At 44.3% G+C, this 27,636-nt stretch overlaps 1 protein-coding gene across 2 annotated transcripts in view; it reads left to right on the top strand.

The window, feature by feature from the left end:
- ENOX1 (ecto-NOX disulfide-thiol exchanger 1) overlaps positions 1-27,636 on the top strand; it is a 321,535-nt gene that overhangs the window by 8,273 nt on the left and 285,626 nt on the right. For both annotated transcript variants that reach the window (XM_082245942.1, XM_082245941.1), the window contains exon 2: positions 12,872-13,003. In XM_082245942.1, the coding sequence (XP_082102068.1) occupies positions 12,872-13,003 (132 nt within the window). The remainder of the gene's footprint in view (positions 1-12,871; positions 13,004-27,636) is intronic.

Here is a 27,636-nt window from a genome sequence, read left to right as displayed (position 1 = left end):
GATCTGCGATTTTTTTTTTGCGGGACTGCGACATTGCGGCGGACAGATCGGACCCTTGACTGACATTTTTGACACTTTTGGGGGTACCAGTGACATTACTACAGTAATCAGTGCTATACATATGAACTGTTACTGTAAAAATGACACTGGCAGTGAAGGGGTTAATTTTATTGGAGAGGGAGGGGTTAATGTATGCCTGGTGCTTACTGACGTGTGGGGGGGAGGTGACTGTGTGAGACAGGGACAGATCGGATGTCCAGCTATGCTGAACAGTCCGATCTGTCACTCCCTGTCACTGAGGAGATCCGCCCGCTTGTGTTTACACAGGCGGGCGGATCTCCACACTAGATCCCCGACGATCGAGGCAGAGCAGCGGCGATCGCCGCTGCTCCTCCACTGGCCTGACTCCCGCTGTGAATGAAAACAGCGGGAGCGTGCCTCCGGCGGCGCGCGAGCGCCGCCTACAGGGGAGGAGTCTGGCGACGTAGGTCTACGTCGTCAGACGGGAGCGAGCCACTTTGCCGCAGTACTATTCAAGTACTTAGCGGTAAAGTGGTTAAAAGATGTACCTGTTCCAATTTGCATACAAATTTAACTTGAGAACAAACCTACAGACCCTATCTTGTTTGTAATCTGGGGACCGCCTGTGGTTAGTCTGGTTGAAAAAGACCATTCACTTCAAGGAATAGAAAGGAAAATATTATATTTACTTGTTTTAATCATACATTTTTTAGAAATTGATATTAAAGTCAAACTTTTTTTCTTTAAAAAATAACAAGCATGTTATACTTACCTGCTCTGTGCAGCGCTATTGCACAGAGCAGCCCGATCCTCCTCTTCTCATATCCCCCACTGGCACTTCAGGCCCCTCCCTCCTGCTGGGTGCGCCCAGAGCAAGCAGCTTGCAATGGGGGCACCCAAGCAGGCTTGCTCCCGAACCTCAGCTCTGCTTGTCTATTTACTAACAGAGCCATGGCTTGGCCCTGCCCCCTGTCTCTCCTCACTTGCTCACTGGCTGTGATTGACAACAGCAGGAGTTTTTGGTTCCCACTACTGTCTCAGCCTATGAAGAGGGAGAGTCCCCAGAGAGCCGAGAAAAACCTGCAGCTTTTACAACCATTCTAGGGAGAGGATGAGGGGTTTTCTCAGCAAAACACACCCTCCTGCCTGCTTGCTTGGCTTAAGGGCAGATGGATTCCAGGAAGTAAATGCTACATTAATCATCTGCCCTTACTCAAGATGGCCACAGCCAGAAATGCTAGGGGGGCGTTTTTCAGAGTAATTTCTCAGTAAAGAAAAGCATGGAGGCATGGATGGCTGTTTGGGCTTGCTTTGAATATTAAAATTAATTGAAATGCGTTTTAGGTTTTTGGTGCTTAGTTGCAGTATAGTTCTCTTTAAAGACTAAGTTCATTAAGTTTGCTAAGTAATTACAGGTAAATGCATTGATTCTACTTTTTTTAATTGAAGCATGCAGAGTGTTACAACTGCGATCCGCAGATTGCAAATGCAATGGCAGGCTCCTGCAAACTGTCAGTGTAGCTGTCTGCCGTGGTGGCAGAAGATACTTGTGCTTCAATTATTCACAGAACTATGATGCGGCTGGGTGGGCAAACTGATGGGCGCTCTGTTTTTCAATTGTGATAGCAGGTGCAGAGAGAGGATCCCCTATTCCCTGTCACAATGGGGTCAGGGTGTTAGCCGGTGCTTTAGTAACATGTTACATCCTGAATATGGGTGTAACATGTATCTAACGTAAACCCTCCTATCGTTTTCAGCCAAGAAAGCTGCCATCTTGGCCTATGTTTATTCTTCAACTGCCATGGTGCTGCATATTATGATACCAGCCATTGGATGGTTTGACAGTTTGGTTGAAAAGCACAACCAATGTGACAGCTAGCATTTCTGGCATGCCGGCATTGTTAACTGTTTTTTGAAACGATTAAATCAATGGGTTTATTTCTGCTTTAAGTTTCACTAATATTGATGTATCTTGTAGAATAAGTCACATAAACCTCATATTGCAGATTTTTATTAAAGTAGTGTTCCACATAGTGCTGCCAAGTTTTTTTTTTTTTTTTTTAAATAAATGCATTCATATTGTGTTAAACATTTCACAGTACATAATTCACTCTGTATGCATGTGCAAAACTCATCCTACTACTTGTACATTGCCGTCAGCTCCTGGTCACACTGCTGCCAACTTCTGGGTAGGTTTTTGAGGGATGGAAGGCATAAAAGACACACACAGCAAAGATGGTAAGAGCTGGGGTCTGCAACACTAACTGCATTTTACATTAGTGGAATTAGTAACGCTTTAAACATTTAATATTCCGTGCATGTTTTAAATATTTGCTCTTGAATATTTTTATTTTATTAAATAAGGGGAGTTGTAGATTAACTGCTTTAGGGATCTTCTAATGTGACTCACTTTAACTTCACTACTCAAGGACTGTTGAGATAAGATATGAAACCGAGTGCATTGCTTTCAGTAAATTGGCGACTTTCTTTGTAAGAGGGAATGGTAAAGTACAATCATTGTGTAGAGCTGCACAGCAGGAAGTGGTGCCCTGTCTGTATTGCCTGAGTTATTATAATAATAATGTACTTGTATGATTACAAACTATTGATAAACACAAACTTTTTTTTCTTTTAAAAATTTACACACACTAATAACATTGCTTACATCTAGATGATCTCCTTTATATGGATGTCAAAAAGTAATTGAGAAGATTGAATGCACTGTGTCTGTGTTTGTCTTCTTTAGACTCTATGAAATAATACTGTGAAGATAATACATAGTGATGTGTCCTCCCACGTACTTTAGCTATGCTAAAAGTTTTTCATTGGAATACCTTATTCTGCCCACCAACATTCCACCCATTGCTGAATATTACTTTTAAGTGGATGACCTTCTAGGATAAAATACTGCAGTTTGATGCCAGTGACTGATACTTGTGGTATATGTGGGTGGCAATGGCGTAAATTGTGCATAATAGCTAGACATGACTCAAGGAACTTGTTGAGGAGTGCTTTAGTCCTTAGACTTTGCAGTTACTTTTTAAAGTGCCCACCAACATTCCACCCATTGCTGAATATTACTTTTAAGTGGATGACCTTCTAGGACAGTGTTTCTCAACTCCGGTCCTCAGGGCACACTAACATGCCAGATTTTAGGTGTTACCATGGTGAGATGCAGACTAGAATACTGCAATCACTGAGCAGCAAATGATATCACCTGTGATGTATTTCAGTTTTCTTGCAAACCTGGCCTGTTAGTGTGCCCTGAGGACCGGAGTTGAGAAATACTGTTCTAGGATAAAATACCACAGTTTGATGCCGGTGTCTGATACTTGTGGTATATGTGGGTGGCAATGGCGTAAATTGTGCATAATAGCTAGACATGACTCAAGGAACATGTTGAGGAGTGCTTTAGTCCTATAGAAGTTTCTTCTTCATGAAAGGTTGAAAGGGGTTATAGAATGTACATATTTTACTTTTAACACGTTTAGTGGCTCGAATTTACGTACCAGCCTGTGTTTCTGATTTACATTGGCTTTCCTTAGACTTTGCAGTTACTTTTTAAAGTGCCTTGGGCATTCTTTCACTTAGGCCAGGATCACACCTATGCAGTGCATTCCCGCTGCACCTTAATGTGCATTACATTGCAGGTATTTTAAATAGTCTACCAATATGCTACATTTTGTAAATGGCTGCACAAACTGTTGGTGCTAAATAAATTCTGTATGATAAAAATAATGCATTCTAGGGTGGTCAAAACCTTACCTGACTCTTTTTTTTTTTTTTTTTTAAAGAAAGTCTGTTTTTAATAGACCCTAGTTACACATTTTATTTTATTGCGCTTGGTACCATGGACTAGTAGATTCATGTGGAAGACTTTTTTTTTTGGAAGTTTTTTGGGATAATACAGTTGACATTCAAAAAAACCCACCGCACCTATAAATTTAGGAGAGATGAATAATCCCAAGCGCTTAGGAGAAAATCTAAATGTATGCAGCTACTTAAATAAAACAAACTAAAACAAGGGATTTTCCTGACAATTGTAGAAAAAGTCCAGTAGCGCAATATGATAATGCAATAATGGTGGCACCCTCCTACCACATCTCAATCATATGCCGGCTAAGCATACATGCAAGGAATCTGAACAACAGTTAGTTGGTAAAGGGATTCAGTAATGCAATAATGCAATAATGGTGGCAACCTCCTGCTCCACCTCAAAACATATGCTGACATAGAATTTAATGAACAGAAATAATAATAACATAATACATATAATCTAAAAATCAAGTCCATGTGATGAATAAGCACACCACATAATCCAAGGAGTGCGTAATATATTGAAGAAAATGCAGAAACTTAAGGGTCACCGATCTCCACCATCACCGTGTCTGGGGAAATAGCTGAAAAACTCACTCACCAAATGTAGTTGCTTAATTACTCACGTAATCAAGCTGAAATGCAAGAGTCTTGAACTCACACTATCACACTTCCATAGGTAAGATCCAGGTCATATATTCAGCCATGTGGAGAAAAAGGCAGAATCCCACTAGTGCCACACAGTTTTGTAATTTGCATTTATTCAGCACACACAATATAGTACATTCACTTGGTTAACTTTATAAGAACGCATTTAAAATCATCTCCATGAAGGAGGTGACACCCGTCCCAGACTGACTCCAGGCTCCACGCCGTGGATGACAGAACAGCCGGATATCGCAGCACTCCTTACTCACTGTAGTGTTTGAGCATCACCTGGTCACGCTCCGACACGTTTTGTCACTTCCCACTTCGTCACCGGGGGCGTTCAGTTGACATTGTGGTAGGTTTGAACTTACGCAGACTCTAGTAGGAGGCAGATGTAGGCTTGACTAGGGGTACAGAGTGCAGCAATGGTCCCTTGGATGGCACAAGTAAGATTCCAGTAGGCACGGGTAAGTAGAATGACTGACTGTAGGAGTCACTGTAAAAAGTCTCCATTTCTTGGAGTACAATATTTTCCATAGAGTTGACACCTAAGATTAAGGCACTGTTACCTTGGATCCAGATACAGTATATCTATAGCCATTGCAGAATGTGTGTTTGATGGATTTTCGGACGAATTAAGGACTTCACCTGGAGTAATTAAATGTGCTTTACTACTTAAAGCCTTTATTTTGTACTATCAAAATGTATTTTTCGCTTGTTCATATGTTATCTGGTTTACTTGCACTTTTTTTGTTCATTCATTTATGAATTTGCGCATTGAACTCTGATGACTTAAGCAGCAGTATTCTGCTTTTTGGAAAAATATTACCCTGTTGTTAATTACGGTGCCTGGATTATGGTATTTTGTTTCTAATTTATACTATACTGCATCGTCCCTGTGTTTTATCTTACATTTTGAAATGGCATGTCCTAGAATCATAGAGAGCTACAAAGATGTAAATTTAAAAAATTGGGAGCATCCCCAAATATTCCTATTAACTGAAGCTTTATAAGTGAATGGTGGGTTTTGACTGGTTGTTAGGATTTACTCCATTAGGTAAACCTACTTATGACAATGTATAATTGCAGTGGATTCCCCTACAGGAAGCAGCAATCTTGTAAAGGCTACAGTTTTTTCTTTTTTTGGCCGTAATAGAATTAGGTGCAGCCACCCTTAAACACTTACCTGAGCCCGATCTTGGTCCAGTGCTTTGCATGAGAGCTCCCTCCTCACTGGACTTGAGGAGAGTAGCAGGAGCCATTGGCTTCTGCTGCTGTCAAACAAATTCAGGGGGGGTGGCAGGTTCAAGACTATGTGTGTCAATACATGTTGTGGGACTGTGCCCGCACTGCATGGATCAACTGCTCGTTTTTTTTCTAGGGATAACCACAAAGTTTATACTCGCCTGATTCGCTGATCCTCCAGAAAACAGTGCTAATTCATGGTCCAGTGGTGGAATATTCCTATCTATTAGGAGTGCTCTGGGTGTGCTGACACCAGAAACAATCCATTTTCAAGACCGCTGGAGCGTGAGGGTGGCAGACCGGTCTTGTGTGGAGAGGATCGGTGGATCAGATAAGTATATCTCTGCTGTCCTCTTCCTTAGATAAAAACAAGCAGTTAACCTATGCACTGCAAGCACAGCCCCACGGGAAAATATAATTTTTTTGGAGTTAAGTTTTGAAGTGTATCTTAAAAAAAATGTAATATATTGCAACTTACCAGTTCTTAAATTGGCTCAATTGTTTTTTTTTTTTATTTTTGCTTTATTTTTATCTAGTGATCCTGCCAGTGGCATGTTAATGGGGGGTTTAGCCTGTTAGCATCAAATCACAGCATTTTTTGTGCATCAGGGAGGTACAGCATCCTGCGGCTGCGCATTTCACCTGTCATATATTTTGACAGGCTAAAGGAAGCTGGACTAAATGCTGCTCCCGGTTGCCTGAAAATGCTGTGATTTCACGCTGAAGGGCCAAACCACCGATGTGCAATGTAGTCTTACTGCCTTAGGGTGACAATGCTTTTAGTGGTACATTTAACAAACCAAAAGAAAGCAAAAAAGAGATGTTTATTGTCATCGTTCATGTGTGCATTAAAGTATTGTCATTTTTTTAATGTTTGCAACATTACAGTAATTCTTAGAAATGGTTTCTGTGTATTTTCTTGTTGCAAAGACACTTGTTGAAAACTGGATAACCTCACATTCCTGTCTTTTTTTGCACCAAATAATCAACCTAGCTTTCTTCATAGAAATGTGTTGTAGCCATTTCACGTAATAACAGTAAGCCATCTTTAAGAAACCTTAATGTGAGACCAAGCAGCGGCAGTATTATCTTAGTTCGAGAAGTCTGTTAGTCCTGAACATTTTTCATTAGAATTTTAAGTAAACTTTAATAGCTGAGTTTTCAGATTAATGTGCTCCCTTGGTAGATAAAGCCATTTAATTTATAACTTTTGGAAATATCCTCGCTGTGCTTTGTAATGGGATGTATACATATTTAAGCAAGACTTGTCAGAACTCATAATAAACTATATCTGAAGGATTTTTTCAAAGACTCTCAGGGCTGAATGATCATTAAGAGTTTTATAATGAAAGTGTAGGAGTTGAAAGAAAATTAATGTCCAAATTAGTAGTAAGAAGAACCGTTTTGCTTTTTTAATTCTACCTGTAGATTGATATATGTATATAGTGTGTGTGTATATATATATATATATATATATATATATATATATATATATATATATATATATATATATAGTAAGGGGGACATGTTCAGTTAGTACTAGCATTGATAAACAATGCAGAAGACAGAAACATAGGAAGAGTCACAGCAGGTTTGCCCTGTCACTTTTTATCAGTAAGGCAGTAAACTGTTTCAAACATTTTCTCCGATACTCTACTAAATAAACTCAGGTCAGTTCTTTACTAACAGGGTGCCCCCTACTGAGTTCACCAAAACAAACAGGCAGCCCATTTTTCCTTTTTAGTGTTCTGTCAGCAATCAGTCTTTTCACCCAGCTGCAGACTCCCACAGTTGCCCTCAGCATCAGTAAACTGAGATTGATAACACGATTTGGCTGCCAGGTAAGATGTGGACCTATAAAAAAAGACTTTGTCCCACCTAAAGCTCTACAAAGTCTCCAAACTCTAGGACCAGTCTTATTGAGGTTCTGAAAAAACAAAAATGTTGTTTTTCCGATATCAGTCATAAACTTTGGACCCTCTCATCATGTCTAGGGGGAGAAACCAACCTAGGTGACACATACACAACATGCACTATATACAGGGCCGGCGCTACCTATAGGCAAGGTGGGCGGCGGCCTAGAGCTCACACCAGTAGGGGGCGCTATGTGGAGAGCGGCGGGCATTGAAAGCAGAAGTGCGCTCTGCTCCCCAGCCATAGGAAGAGTTTGCTCCGCCCCTTCTCCAAGTGCAGGACCGGATCTCCTTTGGCTACCAGGCTCTTGTGTGGGTGTGAATTGCGGCCAGCTTTTGAGATCCTACCCGCCTTATCTGACTTCTCCTGCCTGCCTGCCTGCCCGCCCGCCCGCATGTCTGAGCCGTCCACCCGCCCACATGTCTGAGCCGTCCGCCCGCCCGCATGCATGCCTGAGCCGTTTGCCCGCCCGCATGTGTGAGCCGTCCGCCCGCCCGCATGCATGCCTGAGCCGTTTGCCCGCCCGCATGTGTGAGCCGTCTGCCCGCCCGCCCGCATGTGTGAGCCGTCTGTCCGCCCACCCGCCCGCATGACACCCGCCCGCATGCCTGAGCCGCCTGCCTGCCTGCCTACCTCACCGGACACCCTGCTACCCCCCCTCACACCTGACACCCTGCTACCCCCCTCACACCTGACACCCTGCTACCCCCCCTCACACCTGACACCCTGCTACCCTCCCCCCTCACCTGACACCCTGCTACCCTCCCCCCTCACCTGACACCCTGCTACCCCCCTCACACCTGACACCCTGCTACCCCCCCTCACACCTGACACCCTGCTACCCCCCCCTCACACCTGACACCCTGCTACCCCCCCCTCACACCTGACACCCTGCTACCCCCCCTCACACCTGACACCCTGCTACCCTCCCTCACACCTGACACCCTGCTACCCTCCCCCCTCACCTGACACCCTGCTACCCCCCTCACTCCTGACACCCTGCTACCCCCCTCACTCCTGACACCCTGCTACCCCCCCTCACACCTGACACCCTGCTACCCCCCCTCACACCTGACACCCTGCTACCCCCCCTCACACCTGACACCCTGCCACCCTCCCCCCTCACACCTGACACCCTGCTACCCTCCCCCCTCATCTGACACCCTGCTACCCTCCCCCCTCATCTGACACCTGCCTACATGTCTGAGCCGCCCGGCAACTGTCTGAACCACCTGCCGCCAGTCCGCCGGCCTGCCTGCGCCGGCCACCCACTGCAACTCAGAGGGGGATGTTGACGACCAGGAGCTGAGGTAAGCTTAACTGACTGTACCTAACTGACAGAGTACTAAGAAAATGGGACTGGAGAGCAGGCTGGAAGTGAGGAGGGGGTTAATATTGCCATGTCCACCGATGTAGGTGGGGGCTGGGGGGGAGTAAGGGCAGTGAAAGTTAACCCCCCACCTTGCATTGTCCTCATGGCATTGACATTTTACCCACCTCCCCCTTCTGCATTTGCGGTAATGCCAGTATTAATAACCCCCTCCCCTTACATTGGTGGTCATGGGGGGTTACATTTCAATGCCACTTATCACTAATGTGGGGGAGGGGGTTAATAATGCTGACATCTGTGCTGGGAATTATTAGTGCGTTCACTGACCTCAATGTTGGGGATTTTTAATTCATCCACTGATACCTGTGCTGGGGGTTAATATTGCGTCCACTGATAACTGTGTTGGGGGTTAATATTGCGTCCACTGATACCTGTGCTGGGGGTTAATATTGCGTCCACTGATACCTGTATTGGGGTTATTAATGCATCCACTGACATCAATGCTGGGAGTTATAATATGGTCTAATGACAGTTTATGCATTCAGGAGGGGGGAGCAAATTGGAATCTCTGCCACTGAGATCCATATCTCCCCTGTCCAGGCTGGCAGATGGTGGATCCAGCATCCCAGGTAATGGCAGCTGAGTGAAGGGTATCGGTAACAGCTGATGATCTGCCGCAGAGGATCCCCAGTGATGCATGTACAGGTACCAGCCTCCCCTACCCCCCACACACACACCTCCAAGCCCCAACCCCACACCGACTGCAGGGGGCGCTTAACAGCTGGGAGTGTCTACATGAGACCCCCCCCCCCCCAGTGGGGAGAGCTGGCACTGACACACATGGGTAGTAGACCACTGCCTGCACTGCAGCCTCTTTTCTTCGACTGATGCCTGTCTATATACTACCCTATCCTGTCTGTATACCTGTGGACCATGGCTGGCATGAGGAAGTGAGCCGGTGCCGCTACTATTTGTGTTCAGGCCCGGTCCATAGGCACAGGTGCAGGCCCGAGAAGGCCTGAAGAAATAGGTGGAGAGGCGAGGTAAAAATATCCACCCCGCCACCTCCACCATATACATAGGCAGGGGCAAAGGGGGCGCAGTCAGGAGTGGAGGGGGGGGGGCGGCAAAATGAGGTTTTGCCTAGGGTGTCAAAAATCCTTGCACCGGCCCTGACTATATATATACAGTGGGGATCGAAAGTTTGGGCACCCCAGGTAAAAATTTGTATTAATGTGCATAAAGAAGCCAAGGAAAGATGGAAAAATATCCAAAAGGCATCAAGTTACAGATTAGACATTCTTATAATATGTCAACAAAAGTTAGATTTTATTTCCATCGTTGACACTTTCAAAATTACAGAAAACAAAAAAATGGCATCTGCAAAAGTTTGGGCACCCTGCAGAGTTAATATCTTATACTGCCCCCTTTGGCAGGTATCACAGCTTGTAAATGCTTTTTGTAGCCAGCCAAGAGTCTTTCAATTCTTGTTTGAGGTATCGTTGCCAATTATTCCTTACAAAAGTCTTCCAGTTCTTTGAGATTTCTGGGCTGTGTCACGCACTGCTCTTTTGAGGTGTAAACGATCATAAAGGAAGGGTCCACTCCGAATCAGCCTCCAAACCTCCTCAGAATGTTCAAACAGGACAATGGACTTTGTTAACTTCGTAAACTCCAAGTGATAAACATTGATGTTCCTCCAAAAATAAATGGGGGCTCACATGGTGAAGTACGTACAAATGTATTGCATAAAATAAAGGTAAAACACTCACATGTTATCTGCTTGATACAGGCATGTAGTAATAAAAGTTGGCCGCGGCTGTAGGCGTGTCTGCATGGGGGCTGGAAATTAGGCACGCCAGCCCCCATGGAAATGCCGGATTAAGAGAGGGGGCTTGAATCGAAATCGAGATCACAATTTTTTTAACGAATAATCGTGCAGCTCTAATACTGTGTGTATATGTATATATAAATAAAATATTTATTTTTCTTGCAGCATTTTTGTTTAGTTATTGGTGCATAGTTGTAGTCACTCAGGTGGATTCATGCTGATTGGCTGAAGATGTATACCATTGACACTGCATATATATTTATGGTGTTGTGTTCCAGGCCCATTATTGCCTGCTTTTCTATAATTGTTTGTATTGTTTGCCAAGCCATAGATTGCTATCTACGTTAAAAGTATTTCTGTCTATTGACTGATTGATGTGGAGGGATGCTCCAAAAGTGTAAAAATGAGAAGCTTGCAATCATAATCAGTTTGAGGCTCCATAATTAGCATTGTATGGTTTTTATACACTGAATATGAAGTTGCAATTTCATGCATTCTGCAAACCCAGAATTTAGCCATTCTGGGAAGGATGACAACGGTTGGAATGTCAGATTCCTGGCACTATTAGTTGGAGGGAATATTCTAAACACATTGACTATTCATTGTGTTGTGTGTCATGAAATGCTGCTTGGCATGCCTGTCAGTGTCTCATTGCTTTTATTTTTCATTTTTACCCTTTAATCTAAGCTTTCCCTTTCTCTGTAAGGATTTATGTCATGGCTGTTCTCTTTCATGAATCAGGCAGCTTATTTTTCAGTGTTTTAAACTTGCATACCACTGGGTAGAAATGCAAACATGTAATTTTTTTTAATGCATATGAATATTAACCAGTCAAGCTATAGTTTGCTGAGAACACACTGTAAAATTAATACTTGCAATTACCTGATATCAGCAGGGTTAAACTATAACTAAAGGTGGAGAGGTGGAGAGGGATTAGAACATCTGTCAGTTTTGATTGCTGTTTGTGCCCCCGCTTGCCATTATCGTTAAAAGTGGAAGTAAAAGAAAATCCCAAATTTTGGGTAGTCCCCAGAAAAATAGGGGGAAATCTTCCAATGGGGCACTAGTTCTGGTGACCTGGGGTTCCCCAAGGAGTTCCCTTAATTTGAAGGGTTTTCCTCTCATTTCCTGTTTTGGCTATGGGACAGGAAGTGAAGATAAATCTCCCCTATGGGGCACAGATGTAAAAAAACAAACCCAACAGGGATTATAACCCTCCCTTACTCTATTCAAACCAAAAATAGGTTTTGCCTATAGTTCTACTAACTGCTGGCAAATGTTTCACATAACAGTCCTGTTAGAACATACTTGCCAGCATTCACTCACTTCACTGTGTCTGTGGAGTAGCAGCAATGTTACCCTTGGTGCTAGATGTGTAGATGTACACAGCCGAGGAGGGGGAGGCGGCTTCCATCCACAGCCGCTCTGCTGTGCGAGACAGCGGGGACAGCCTGCGAGAGATAGGGATCAGTGCAGCACATTAGAATCTCACTCGGCTCCAGTGTCAGTGTGACTTAATCCAACCCGGCAGCACCGCTTTATTTTGTCCATGGCCACCCGGACATGTCACCCCTGGCCCCAGAACCATGTGGGAGATGTAGTTCTTTGGGGAGAGGTGGTGCGGTGTAGACAAGATACACCTCTTGTAGGATGGCCGGTCAGTGTGTGGTCTTCTTCCTCATGTGACCACAAAGAGCACGCATGCCATGGGTTTGCCACCAATGACAGGAAGTAGTTTAGGACTTTTTAACTCTTCTTGAAAACATAGGGGTGAAATTATTTTATCCACAGCGAAAACTGGTAACAAGATCAAACTCAACTCAGCTTCTGGCAGCATTAACAGTTTTTTATCTTTTGCACTGATCAATGAGATTTACTAAAATGCTTTTAGTGGTATATTTGAAATAACAGTTTATTGTTAGGGTTTGCATACGGGACAGTGATAGAGCATTGGTCACCTGATTTCTGCTAAAGAGGGTTAGGGGATGAATGTAGTTGGTTTACTTTTTTTTTTTCTCTTTGCCTATAATAATGTGTAACCTAATTTCTCGTTCTTTTCTTTTTAGAGTTTAACGAGTTGCTAGTGGAATCTTCAATTAACAAAACAGCTTTCATGTCTCAGAATGATAACAATGCTTTAAGAGCTGTATCCATAGTTCAAAGCACTGAACAGAAAGACCCTACAAAAATGGCTACAGGTAGGAAATTAATTTTAATTATGATATTGTATTAATGTACAGAATCAGTATCCCTGAATGCTTGCAGTTTTGGAAAGGTTCTTAATATGTTATTTTACTGCATCATGCAATATACTGCTTAAGCATGGTTAGACTTCAATTAAAGTCTCAAGAGAAGAGGGGGCGTGGCTAGGCTGGGCATGTGAGGGGAACAGCCTCACAGAGCTCCCGACTAATATCCTGCTACCAATACCGATTCTCATCAGTGCAGCCAGAGGAATCCATGAACACTACTCCTGGCCATATCTGAGATATGTTGACCCGAGGAGGCAAGGGAGAAGGGACAGCCCTGGAGATTCAACATGCACTGCCCAGAGGAACACCACAAGGCTGTGAGAAGCACAAAGACACAGGCAGCAAAGCGGGTAAGGGTCATAAAAAAGATGCCCCCAGAGGCATGCTCTACTATACACAAGAAAATCATAGAGGTGCAGGGGCAAGGCTCCTCTGCAGCCCAGGGGGAAGAAGCTGACCTATCCCAGTATATAGAGACAGAGCATGGGACTGAGCTTGACACTTTGTACTGCAGATAGGATAGAGGGAGAAGTACAACCTACCCTAAGTCAAATCTTACAAGCTGTACAGCAATGCACTGCTTTAGTCATTGCTGCCACAATACCGCCAGAAGATAAGAGAAAGAACAACTGGACAAGGCCGCATCAATGATCTTGAGGACAAAATATCTCCCCTGATTGCTGAAACCCACACAGCCACCCCCATAGCCACTGCCACAAGTGACAAAATGGATGATATTTAAAATCATCTTAGACTAAACAATGTTCACATAGTGGGGCTGCCAGAAAAGGTGGAGGGTCGTGACCCCACAGAATTCGTAGAGAAATGGCTACTGGATCTATTTGGGAAAGAAGCCCTTACCCCACTGTTCACTGTTGAAAGGGCACATCGTGTTCCTGCTAGGGTTCTCCCAGACAACGCTCCTAGGCCAGTCCTAGTGCAGATACTACACTACCAAGATAGAGAGAAAATTTTAAGGCTAGCAAGGAAGAAATCAATCATACACTACAATGACACCAGAGTGTTTACCGATCATCTCATATGGAGGCAGCCCCTCGTAACAGGTCTTTCTGCTAGATGCCTCACCACCAAATGCGAACGCACCTGATAGGTGTTATCTGTTGGAAAGCTTTGCCTGAAAGGTACCACTACAGGTTATGGTTTTGTTTAATCAATAGCTGGGAAGAACAGTCTCTCAACCCTCTTGGCTGGGTTTTTCTTTGGTATTTTTCATGAGACTTTTTGTTTTCTGCACTTCCGGAGCTATCTTGTTCATCTACAATACTTACTAGGCCTAAGCAGGTACTTTAGTAGTATGAGATGCAAATGCATCTTACTTGCCACATTGCAGAAGATCTTCTCATTAAGCACAAGACGGACATACCTGGACTGTTAAGGGACTATACGATCCTTTAAAGAGGATTATGGTGAGTATGGTCCTCTGTAAGTACCATCCTGCAATAATAGGCCTCCAAGAGATGCATCTCACACCAGAGACTCTTTGCTGTGTAAAGTACTCCCGTGCACAAAAGATGTATCATGCCATGCATACTTCATACTCCAGAGGGGTGTGTGTCCTTGTACACAAATCTCTGTACTTTTATGAACTTGCTGCAATATCTGATTCGGAGGGGCAATACGTATTTTTATATTGTAAATTGTTCTCCTTAATATGTATCATAGCTCTCATATACACACCTCCCCCCTTTTCTATTTCAGTGCTGCGGGACCTGCTGGTCTTCACTTTAGATAAGCCTCATATTCCAGTCTTTTTCCTAGGTGATTTTAATAATTTCCTAAATCCTGCCCTAGACAGCCATCCACCCCAAATTTAGGTTCCTCACAAACAGGCAGCCCACTGCTATGATTTATGGAAGAGGTAAAATGGGTGGATGTATGGAGAGAAAAGTACCTTGTAACTGTCCAGTTCTCCTGGTTTTCCAAGACATATGTCACTTTTCCATATAGATCTTTGTCTCCGGTTAGCTTGATCGATTGGGCTGGTTTGGAAAATACTGTATGCTCCTAGAGAGGTGTCTGACCTCTCACCTTTAAAATGCTGGAATACAGCTAGACCTATCCTGACCATTCCTAGAGCTCTGTGGCATCTAAATGCTTTTTGGCTGAAACTGATACCTGAGAGTGCTGGGATTAGACAAAACATGGTTGGTTTCTTTGAGGATAATGCGCTCTATATGGATAACCTACAGAAGTGGGACGCTTTTAAATGCGATATACGTGAAGTCTTCATATAAGCAGTTAATAGTATAAAGACAGAATCTAAAAAGCATGAAAACTTCTCACTCAGCATGTGAAGGAAAGGGAGAGGGTGTATATTTCACAACCCACAGACGAGGCCCAGTCAGCTTGGCTCACTGCATAGGATGCCCTGACACAACTGATTAACTCAAAAGCCGGAAAATCATTTTTTTTTTAAGGTAACATATTTTGAGTGGTAAACTCCATATTTTTCTCACTACTATGGAAATCGGGTCCTGCTAGAGTCAGGCTGAAGCAACTCCAGAGGTCTAAGAATACTGGGGGTCTAGCTTTCCCAAACCCCTGGCAGCCCAGCTGCAGCAGCTGCTAAATGGCATGAATGATGTACCGGCCAAGGGGGAAACACATTCTGATTCCACATTAGCTGTGGCGTTACACTGTGTAGAAGCTCAGACTCTCCCGGAAGCACTTGAGGCCCAGCTCTTCTTAAAGTCCAACAAAAGGTATGCCACATATAGGCTACTACATAAGATTTGGTTCAAAGTAAAACCACTACAAAAAGTGTCAGGATTTACTTGTTACAGCCCCATCTGGAATACCAATACTTACCCAGAACTGGCAAAGCTGCAGTGTGCAGCCTGGTGGCTAACCTATAGTGTGTTCAGGGCCGCTGATAGGGGGGGACCACCAGTCCTCTTGTAGTGGGCCCGAGCACACAGGGGGCCCACATAAGGAAGGGCATTAATGATGAATAACATTTACAGAAATCTTCCTCCAGCAGTTGAAAGCTGATATCTCCCCCTCTCCCTGCTGCCAGCTTTTATCCGTTGAGAAAAAGTCAGTTGCCCCTCACTAATCCCCCTCCCTGTGTGGGTCCCCCCTCTCAGCCCTGGCTCTAATGTTAGCGCTGCTCCAGAGTTTGTGATCTCTGTAATTTTGTTTCTCTCCCTGCAGTTCTTCCTATACTCCTTGTCCCAGCCTGTATATCCCCCTGCCCCCCCCCCCATTGCTCTGTCTTCCTGACACAGTCACAGCTGATCAGCTGCATTCCCATGGGGTGAAGAATTTACTGCTACACCGTTTCCATGGCTGCCTGTTATCTTGTCTCAGTGCAGTTTAGGGTGCTTTAGGTAGCTGGGCTTCCCACTTCTCTCCCCCAGACTGCTTCCTAATCTCTACAACTTTGCTTTTTTTCCCCTACACAGTCAGTTCCCTCTGCATTTATGTATCAACTCCTTCTATTTAACCATTTACTAACTGATATGGCAGTAGCAAACTCAATTTTTTATCTCATATCTACAGGTAAGGCTATATTGGGGCTTATCTGTAGGTTCAGTGAATATCTCCTAAACGTAGCAGCCGTTGATGGCACCAGCGCATGTGCACTGCGCTCTCAATGGATGACATACCATCCATTGAGAAAGCTGTGCTGTGACCACGACATCCACCCACATGTGTGTAAGTTACATCATCGCAGTTTGGCCAAACGACTGGAGCCCAAGAAACCAGAGAGAAGACCAGACGAATATGGAATCTCTCTTAGTAGTGACAGCACACCGCTGGAGAGATCTGTTTTTTAGGTTAGAAAAATATAATTAAGGGCTTATTCCCACAGGTACTCTGGCTGTTTGGGGGGTTTGGGCTGGAGCCACGTATTATTCTATGGGGATGCAGCATCTGTACTAACACAGCCACAGGCCCTAATTGGACAGGTATGCAGGTGAGTGGCCCCCTAAAATGCACACTGTCTGTGTTCGGGCTGTACACCTGCATCCCCACGCCTGTTAAATTAGGACCTGCAGCTGTGTTCATACAGCTCCAGGTGGCTCAAGCCACATAAATGAACCACTGATTCACACTGTACAGACCACAGCACCCATGTGCATTAGCCCCAAGACATCATTCACACACACACACAGATTTATTTATCAACTCAATTTCATCCTTTAGATTTATCAGGAATTCTGTGAGTTATGTTGTATTTGTGTCTGATAATAAGGAGTTTATTGTATTTTTATAGAAATATACCTTTAATATTTTCTTGGGGGGGGGGGGCCCTGTCAGGTAGTCTGTATGGGGCCCTGCGATTTCTATCAGCAGCCCTGACTGTGTTACTCACCTCCGTCACATTTTAAGCAATGGCAGGTTGCTCCTGTTTGCCCAGATGCAAGCCAGATATGGATTGTCAAACAAAAGGTACTTCCCCCTACCTTCAATTGCAGCACGCCATTAAAGCGCAAGCATCCTTAGAGCAATGCTGTGTTATCTCCCACTCCTCTTTTCAATATGATGCAGCAATCCACATCCACTAAAGGGTTCCTCTCCAGGTGCTATGCGATGCTGCTGCCAGAGTACCTGGAGAATTTTTCCAACACAGCGATGGGGAAAAATGGATGTAGGATGTAGGTGATATAGATGGGGATCAGTGGTCGGAGGCCCTGGAATCTGTTCACGGCTGTTCTTCCAATGTGATTCAAAGACTGTCCCAACTATATATATTATTGCAGGTTCATCATACCCTACTTAAATTGTTTACTCTTGGACTCCGCCTAGACCCATTGTGTACAAGATGCAAGGGAGCTAACGGGGACCTGATACATCTCCTTTTGCAGTGTGCAAAGTCGCACTGCTTTTGGACTGGCAAAGTAAACCCCAAAAACAATACTTTTCAAGTGACCATCTCTCTTGACTCTAAACCTTGCTTATTGGGTATACTGGATGAGGTTATAACAGACATAGATGTCAGAGAGGCGGTGTCCAGAGCATTGTTCCAAGCTCGAAAGCTGATCTTCTGACATTGGATCTCTCAAACCTCTCCAACTTTAGAGATATGGTTAGCCAACATGGGATTAACTTTGAGATATGAGCACTTGATATATCAGCATAGAGGCAGCCCAAAGCCGATTCAATAAGATCTGGGGATGCTGGCTAGCTACCCCTGCCTTGGCTCCATTGGACCTAATTCTTGATAGGCTTTTAACTTAAAGTGGGAACTCAACCGCTCAATGTGTCCTTACCCTTGGAGTGAGTTTAAAGTACTAGGGAAGAGATATGATGAGAATGTCTTCCTAAAGCATACCTAGGGATGCATACACTGTGGGATATAACGACTAATGACATCTCAGGTTTAATTTGTTTTACAAACCTGCTTTGGCTATGTACAAAAACATTATTCTACTTTGCATTCTGCGAATGTATTGTATAATGTAATACTTTGGAATGTGCATTATTTATTGTACTGTTAAAAGTTGTTGTTAAACTTTATTCTGGTTTTAAAAGTCTCAAGCAAAACCATTATAGAAAAGTCACATAAGGACATTTGACTGTTTGTTGATTAGTATACATTCAGTGTACATACAATATGAGGGTATGTATAACTACATTAAAGGTTCACACATATGCGGCTGCGGTTTACAGTCCAGAGTCTGGTACGTTCCTGTTCACTGGTTCAGATTTTATTCAGGTGCGAAATGTTGCCTGAGTTTGCACTTGAACCGGGTCCAGAAACGCACAGGACCCTTTTCAAAACGGCCCCGCACATGTGTGATCTTGCTCCATTAAAAGCCGGTCACATTTACATGTTATGCGAATTGGATGCAGTTAAAAACGCATCCAATTCACATGTATGTGAACCCACCCTAAACGGTTTGGTCAACTAAAACTAATAGATGCTGATAGATGCAGAAAAGTTTAACCAGCTGACTTTACAGTAATAGAAGTTCTGTGAACTTACACCAGCAGGCTCTTCCTGAAAATAAATAACCACTAATTTTGGTTGACAGCCACTGTTAGGCTTTACACATGCCTTTTCAAACCTGTACATAAAGGAGAATTCTAGTGTGTACTATGTTGTTTTCCAAAATTACAAAAGATCAACATTTTGTAAAAATGTCAATGACATTAACCGCTTTACCACTGCTCACATTGCTGCTACTGCAGCAATGTGGCTTGGTATCGTCCAGCGACGTAGACCTACGTTGCTGGACTCCGCCCCTTGTGGGCGGCGCGTGCGCGCCACCGGAGGCTCGTTCCCACTGTTTTCAGTCACAGCGGGAGTCAGGCAAGGGGAGGAGTAGCGGCGATCGCCGCTGCTCTTCCCCGATCGTCGGGGAATCTAGTTTGGAGATCCGCCCGCCTGTGTAAACAGAGCGGGCGGATCTCCTAAGTGACAAGGAGTGACAGATCGCAGTGTTCAGCATAGCTGAACATCCGATCTGTCCTTGTGTCACTCAGTCACCCCCCCCCCCCACACGTTAGTAAGCACCAGGCATACATTAACCCCTCCTTCTCCAATAAAATTAACCCCTTCCCTGCCAGTGTCATTTTTACAGTAACAGTGCAAATGTATAGCACTGATTACTGCAGTAATGTCACTGGTACCCCCAAAAGTGTCAAAAATGTCAGTCAAGGGTCCGATCTGTCTGCCGCAATGTCGCAGTCCCGCAACACCAAAAATGACAGAAATCTTTCCCTTAGTTAGTAAACGCAATAACTTTTGCGCAAACCAATCAAAATACGCTTATTGTGATTTTTTTACCAAACATAGGTAGCAGAAAACAAATTGGCCAAAAATGTAAAAAAATTTAGATTTTTACATTTTTTGGGGGGGAATTTCATATAAAAAAATGTTAAAAATATTGTTATTTTTTCAGAATAAACGCTCTTTTTTTGTTTATAGCGCAAAAAGTAAAAATCGCACAGGTGATCAAATACCCCCAAAAGAAAGCTCTGTTTGTGGAAAAAATAAGGATGTAAATTTTGTTTGGGTACGGTGTCGCACGACAGCGCAATTGTCAGTTAAAGTCGCACATCGCCGAATCGCAAAAAGTGGCCCAGACGTAAGACCGCAAAATCCTCCGGTGGTAAAATGGTTAAAGTTACACACACACAATCTAGTGAGCTGACTCACCTACTTTTTGTTTTCAATAATCTTTATAAGAAATACAATATATGCAGAAAAACAAACAATAAGGAAACATGCACCAGCAAATGATAATCATCCAGGTATCCATTTATCTGAATTAGGTGATACTCTTTACACATTGCAAAAGGTCCGATTGACCATCCTACATGGGGCATCAAGATATATGAGCTGCTTAACTGGTACTATAGCAGATGAAATATCACAGCAATAAATAGCCTCATACCTATCACTGGGGCAACGTATCACGGAATACACCCCGCCACTTTTCAAATGCCAGAAATGGCAATTAACAGGGATAGCCCATCAGCTGGAAAGGTTCATTGTAAGAGAACTGAAGGGGGAGGGGAAAAAAGGGGAATGAGCAAAGAGAAAGAGAGGGGGAACAAGGGAAGCACTCTAGCACAAATTATTTTATGTAGGCATGAAATCTCTTTGGATCAGATCTATTATAACATAAACAGTCAACTGTGGTCAAGGATTACGTAACTATAGGCTGGGAGCTCTGTGGAGTCCCACTTGTGTAATGAATCCACGTAGCCCATATACTGTAGAACTTATCAAGTCTACCCTTGCATGCCACCATCCATTCCTCTGCGGCCATGATATTGTTCACCAAACGTATCTATTCCACCCAGGTTGAGGGTTTGAGCTGACTTCCAGTGTACTGGAATCAATCATATAGCCACATTCAATAGGTAGGGCAGAACTGGTTTACGGTAGTGGCTTAGAGGAATGGAGGGTACATGAAGCAGAAGCTCCAATGGGGAGTCAGGTACCTCAGTGTCTCGTATTGCTTTCATTTAGTTTCTAATATCTTGCAAGTAGGGTTGCAACTTAGGGCTCTCCCACCAAATGTGTAGGAATGTGCCTCATTGCCCACAATATCTCCAGCAAGCATCAGAAAAGGTTTGATATATTCTGGCAAGTTTGGAGGGAACCCTAAACATATTTTCAATCTATTTTTCTTGCATTTTTGGATCAATAGAGCTAGTATGTGTAAGGCAATACAAATGGTCATGTTGTGTTTCGGTAAATTCATGTTGCGGGTCTCTCTCCCATTCCCTTATGTATGGAGGTTTTCCTTTGGGTTCCATTGACTGCAGCATCTCATATAACGCAGATATGGAATGCAGAATCATAGAGGTGGACATACAGTTTCTCAAAAGGAGTGTCAGAAAAAGGGGATTGGATAGCCTGAGGTAGATTGCCAATAAAGTGTCGGAGCTGTCTGTAACGCCATTTATCCATAGGAAACTGGGCAAATTGGTCCCTGAGACTATCTAAGGATAACAACCCCTGGTCTTGAACAAACATGCCACACCTTCTCTCCCCGTCAGTTGCCTAAGTGCAGAAAAAAAGAGAGGTGTCCCCCCCCCCCCCCCCCCGGAGTAAACCAAGGGAAGCCTCCTAAAGGAGCGAGAGGGGAGACCGATGGGGTGAGTCATCCTGAATCATTCAAAACATCCCACATCTTCAAGGTAGGATAGTTACAGGGGAGGTAAATTCAGACAACCCTCGGCACTCCCTGGGCAACCAAGGAGCACTAACCAAATTCCGACCTGCAAAGAATTTTTCCAGGGGGATCCAGAGTTTAGTCGACACACTATGGTGCCAGTCCAATATCCGCTGTAAAGCAATTGCCTCATAATACTTGCGAATAACAGGCACACCCATGCCCCCCATCCGCTTAGAGCATTGTAGGGTGCGGAGAGCCAAGCGTGGGCTTCGTCCGTGCCAGATATATTTCAGAAATAGACTGTTTAGGCTTGAGAAGAAGGACCTGGGTAAAGGAATAGGCACCGTTTGTAGGTAAAAAAGAATACGGGGTAACACATTCATCTTTAAAACACTGACTCGGCCCATCCACGAAAAGGTTGCTCGGTTCCATTTTTGCAGATCTGTTCTTATAGTGGAAAACATCAGGATATAATTAGTTGTGTATAACTGGGAACAGTGTGGTGGGAGGTGGATGCCCAGATATTTCAAGGATGTATTGCATCATGTGAAGGAGAATGAGTATTGCAGCCGCGTATGCAAATCTGAAGAGACCGTCAGGGGTAGGATCTCAGATTTGTTGTAATTAATTTTGAAATTTGAAAGAAAATTGAAATCTCATAGTTCTGCCATAATATTGGGAAGGGAGATCAGCGTATCAGAGACATTAAACAGAACATCATCCACATAGGCAGATAGTTTATGTTCTACAGGTCCCATGTGCAGTTTCTTAATATTGGGATTTAAATGTATTTTATTAGGCAGAGGGTCGAGGGTAAGTGCAAATATAAAGGCAGGGAGTGGGCACCCTTGTCTCGTTCCATTACAAATAGGGAAAGGGTCAGAGAGTACCCCATTCACCCAAACCCCGGCCTCAGGGGAGTTATAGAGCAATGCTATCCAGGTGAGCATTTTATGGCCAAGGCCTAGGTTAGTCAGTACAGCCTGAAGGTATGTCCAGTCCACCCTGTCGAATGCTTTTTCAGCATCTGTGTGTAACGCTCTGGTAGGTTTTAGGTAGGACTGGATCTACAGCTGCAGAGTTCCACTCAGTAGTCTTGCAGAGATATGTCAAATCACCTGATCTCTTGACTCATCATAGTGGTTCAGCCTGGTTCAGTATGCACATGTACAAACACTCAGTAAGTGATGTTATAAGAGTGACAGGTACTAATGCAAGTAGCAGTGAAATGATACACTGAAGATGTAGTATAGGTTCTGAGGTGTAGTAGTAAATGGTGATGATTAGTGTTCTCAAGAGCTAGCAATCAGATACGTCAAAGCAGGCAGTAGGTAATAGTAGACAAGATGTACAAGAGCTAGCAATCTAGTTCAGCAATGCAGGTATAGGTATTAGTAGCAAGATGTTCAAGAGCTAGCAATCAGGTTCAGCAATGCAGATGATAGGTATTAGTAGGAATTGCGATGGATAACACAGATATGTTAGTCTCTCCCATTGGGGTACTTATCCCTATGGGAGTGTGGAAACAGGTTGGTAACCGATGTGAGAATCGGATAGAGTTGGTGACCGATGTGAGAATCGGATAGGGCTGGTAACCGATGTAAGAATCGGATAGGGCTGGTAACCGATATGAGAATCGGATAGGGCTGGTAACCGATATGAGAATCGGATAGGGCTGGTAACCGATATGAGAATCGGATAAGGCTGGTAACCGATGCGGGGTTCAGAGGTAAGCACAAACAGAGTTGCAGGATAACAGATAGTAGTAGACACAAGAGCTAGCAATTAGGCTGAGACATGCAAGTAACAGATAGCATATGTGGTCCTGATAAGGGAGTTCCCCAGTGGGATACTTATCAGATCTCCAGGATGCAAGCAGCGGCTAGCAGAAGGTAGAGAAACTCCAGTCGGTCCAGCAATAAGGTACAGGGTCCTGGCAGCTACAACAGAGTCGGTTTAAGCAACTTCTCTGAGCGGTTGAACGAACAACCTCTTCATCCAGACCGGCAGTTCAAATAGGCACCATGAACGGCACCCAATAATGACGTCACAGCGCCATCAAGCTACACCATGCCCACATGCGTTCCACCTGACCAACTGGTGGAACGCAACCCGGAAGTAGGAAACCCCGAGGGATCTTACACTGTGGAGAGGAGGACACAGGGTGGAAGGTTGGTCTGTGAGAGGGCCCAATGAATCAACTGGATAGCATGGTTAGAATTATCCCTGGCTTCTCGTCCCATCTTAAACCCCATTTGGTCCAGGTGAACTACTGTAGGCAGGATAGGTTTGAGGGGATTGGCCAGAATCTTTGCTAATATTTTAATATCGTTGTTCAGAAAGGAGACCAGTCTATAGCTACTGGGAGAAGTGTGGTCTTTCCCATCTTTAGGGATGACCTAAATATGAGCAAGTAGGCATTCTCTAGGTACCATAGTTCCCTGGGCCAAAGTGTTAAAATAGGCACACATCGGGTTAGCCAGAAGTGAATGGAATGTACAGTAGTATGCATTAATTACATTGTTAGTGAGGTTGAAAAAAGACACCAGTCCATCCAGTTCAACCTATGATGTGTGTGTGTGTTTGCTGTTAACCGTACATTGTATACCCCTCTATGTTGTGGTCTTTAAGGTGCCCATCTAATAGTTTTTTGAAACTATCAATGCTCCCTGCTGATACCACTGTTTGCGGAAGAGAATTCCACATTCTTACTGCTCTCACAGTGAAGAACCCCCTGCGTATTTTAAGGTTAAACCGCCTTTCCTCTAGTTTTAGTGAGTGGCCACATGTCTTATTGTATTTCCTTTCTCTGAATAGGTTTTTCCATATGCTAGGGTTGCCAGTACAATATTTGTACATTGATATCATATCCCCCCTCAATCGTCTCTTCTCCGGAGAGAATAAGTTCAGTGCTTGTAGTCTTTCCTCATAGCTGATGCCCTCCATTCCACTAATTACTTTTGTTGCCCTTCTCTGGACTTTCTCCAGTTCCAGCACATCCTTCCTGAGGACCGGTGCCCAGAACTGGACAGCATACTCCAGATGTGGCCAGACCAGAGTCTTGTAGAGTGGGAGAATAATCTCCTTTATTTCTGGAGTGAATCCCCTTTTTTATACATCCCAGTATTCTGTTGGCTTTGCTTGCAGCGGCTTGGCATTGCATGCCACTGCCAAGCCCCTTTGCAGTTCCCCTTCACGTGCCTTTTTAAGTCTGGAGCCCTAGGAAATGAGTTTGCCCCTAACCACCGCCTTATGACCCTCCCAGGTGGAGGCCAATCCAACATCATCTGTGGAATTTTCTTTAAAATACAAAAATATCGAATCTGATACTGTCTTTAGTGCCGCTGCATCATCTAAAATGTTCTCGTTCAGTCGCCAAGTCCATGACCCCCTGTCATAGGCCAAGGGATGTAAGTAAATGGAGACAGGGGCATGGTCAGATAAGGTAAGTGAGACGATTGACGCACTGGAGAGGGACTCCAAGAAATATTGATCCATCAGTAGTAGGTCTATTCGGGTGTAAACAGCATGAGTGGCTGAGTAGTAACTGAAATCCTTGTCAGTAGGATGGAGTACTATCCAGCAGTCAATCAGGTGATAGGAGTGTAGGGACTTCCTGAAATGTTTGAAGAAAGCTAAGTGCAGAATATCCCGAGGACGTGTCTAGTTGAGGATCAGGAGTTACGTTGAAGTCGCCCCCCAAGATCAACTGGCCTTCTCAAAAAGTAGATAGTGCCTCTAAGACGGAGTACAAAAAGGTAAGCTGCTGTGTATTTAGCGCGTACACAGCTGCAAATGTAAATTTACGTTCTAGAATTTTGCCTTTTAAAAAACAAATCTGCCGTTGGGGTTGGCTATATGTTCTTTCATAACAAAAGGGCATTGCTTATGTATAGCCACACCTCCAGATTAAGGATGTGGTGAGTTGCTAAGAAACCATTGATTATAGAGGTGATGGGGTAAGTGAGGGACCAAGTCAGTGTGAAAATGGGTCTCCTGCAATAAAGGGGTATGTGTCCCCAAGCACTTTTTCTCAAGCCACACCTTACTGTGTTTACAATGCGATCTCAAACCGCGGACATTTTACGATACAACCTTCAAGGAAGCCATGGCAGGGAAGAGTGTGGAAGATCATGTTGACCACCAACAGGTACTGAGAGAGACCTGCAACAGACTGATAGGGATTTAGATGCCGAGAGAACATATATAAAAACTGGGAAAACAAAAAACATAATAGGAAAAACATATAGGAAGAACAAAGCTCGGAGAAAGTATCTGAGTATCCAATCTCCGCTTATTAGGGGCCTCCATCCAGCCTTCTGGCCAAAAGAAGAATGGGGGTCAACATTCAGGGTGAGGTCCCAATTTGGGGACATTACTCCAAGGAGTTGGTCTATTGGCAGTAGGTGACAAGGCACCCAGTGCACGCTCAGCAGAAGACCCGCTGTTGAGCAAGCACAAATCTACAACCTCAGTGTGTAGAACATACTACCACAGCAGTACACAAGGGGTATAAGTCCTCAAAGATCAATTATGGGGGTTCTGGATAGGTCCTCAGGGCCCTCACTTGATAGGTGAGGAATGCATAGGTTGTGAGGAGTCCCTTCTGTTTGTGTTTCAGTTCCTGCATTGAGTAGGTTGCCACGGCTGAGCACAAGATGGATGCGGGATTTCAGGGGAGGACCTCCAATATGGAATGTCCATTGCAGGCAGGTTAAGGTGTTTCAGAAACTGGGGCAGATCATCCTTATTCCGTAAGATGAATTGCTGGCCCTCTTTGGTCACTGACAGGTGAAAAGGGCACCCCCATGTATACCAGTTTGGCATCCTGTAAGACTTCAAGCAACGGTTTGAGGGTTCGGCGTTGCATCAGATGCAGCTGGAAAGATCCGGGAAGAAGGACAGTTTTGCACCATCAAAGTCCACCCCTGACATGGAACATAATCTGCTCCTTCAGAGAGTATTTGTGGAGTTTGCAAATGATATCTCTCGGTTTACCAGGGTCCTCTGAGGGTGGGCGAAGTGCTCTGTGAGCGTGGTCAATTTCAATATTGTCAGGAGCCTCATGTCCCAAAATTTGTTTAAAGATCTCTTGCAAGGTGGGGGACTATGTCCCAGGGCACTGTGGCCTCTGGTAGGCCTCTAATGCGGATATTAACTCTGTGGCTGCTGTTCTCCAAATCATCCATCTGGTCTAATAAAGAGTTAAACCGGTGGTCTTGTGTTTTACATCTTTTAGCGAGGGCTTGCAGGGAGGGTGAGACATCATCCCACTGTGTTTCCAGGGCCTCAACTCTACTCCAAATATGCGCTGTGTCTGCTTAAAGGGCTTCTATATCCTGTCTCAGGGCCTTCTCTCCACTCTGTGGGCAAACAGCTCCAGATCAGCCTTAGTGGAGAGGGATAGTATGTGAGATCGCAGGTCCATATCTTCCAGGACTTCTCCCACATCAGATTACTGGTCCTGGCTATCTAAATAAGAGGGTGAGGTGGGGGAGGAAGCGATGACAGGGACTTGTGGAGAGGGAATCGGAGACGCTGCACATGCAGCACGAGGATGCTCATCTGGCGCCATCTTGAATGATACTGGAGGGTCATGCTGCGGCCACGCCCCCTGACTCACCTACTTAACCAAGTGTTCAGGCCTGGAAACTTAAACTGCACCTGTGTGCAAAATATTCCCACAAATCTATATTAGCCATGAAAATAGTAGAAAATAACTTAGTGATAATAAAGCAGAAGTACAGCCTAATCCTCCCCTGCAAACATTAATGTAAGCAGAGTTCAGCCTTATGTGTCAAAATGAAAAAATCCCAGTTTTCTACCTTTATTTTGCAGTCACATGACTTCAATTCCTCTTCCTTCTGAGCAGCAAGTGGGTGTGGTTACTGAAAGCTAGTGACATCCCTTCCAGGGAGGGGCACTGTTCCTGTGTAGCCAGTGGGCGTATACAGGATGGGAGGAGCTGATCATAGGTTC

This window comes from Pelophylax lessonae, assembly GCF_965119305.1.
Source record: "Pelophylax lessonae genome assembly, chromosome: 2".
Taxonomy (NCBI): Eukaryota; Metazoa; Chordata; class Amphibia; order Anura; family Ranidae; genus Pelophylax; species Pelophylax lessonae.
Note: the sequence above shows the minus strand (reverse complement) of the source record. Positions and strands in the feature narration are given on the sequence as shown.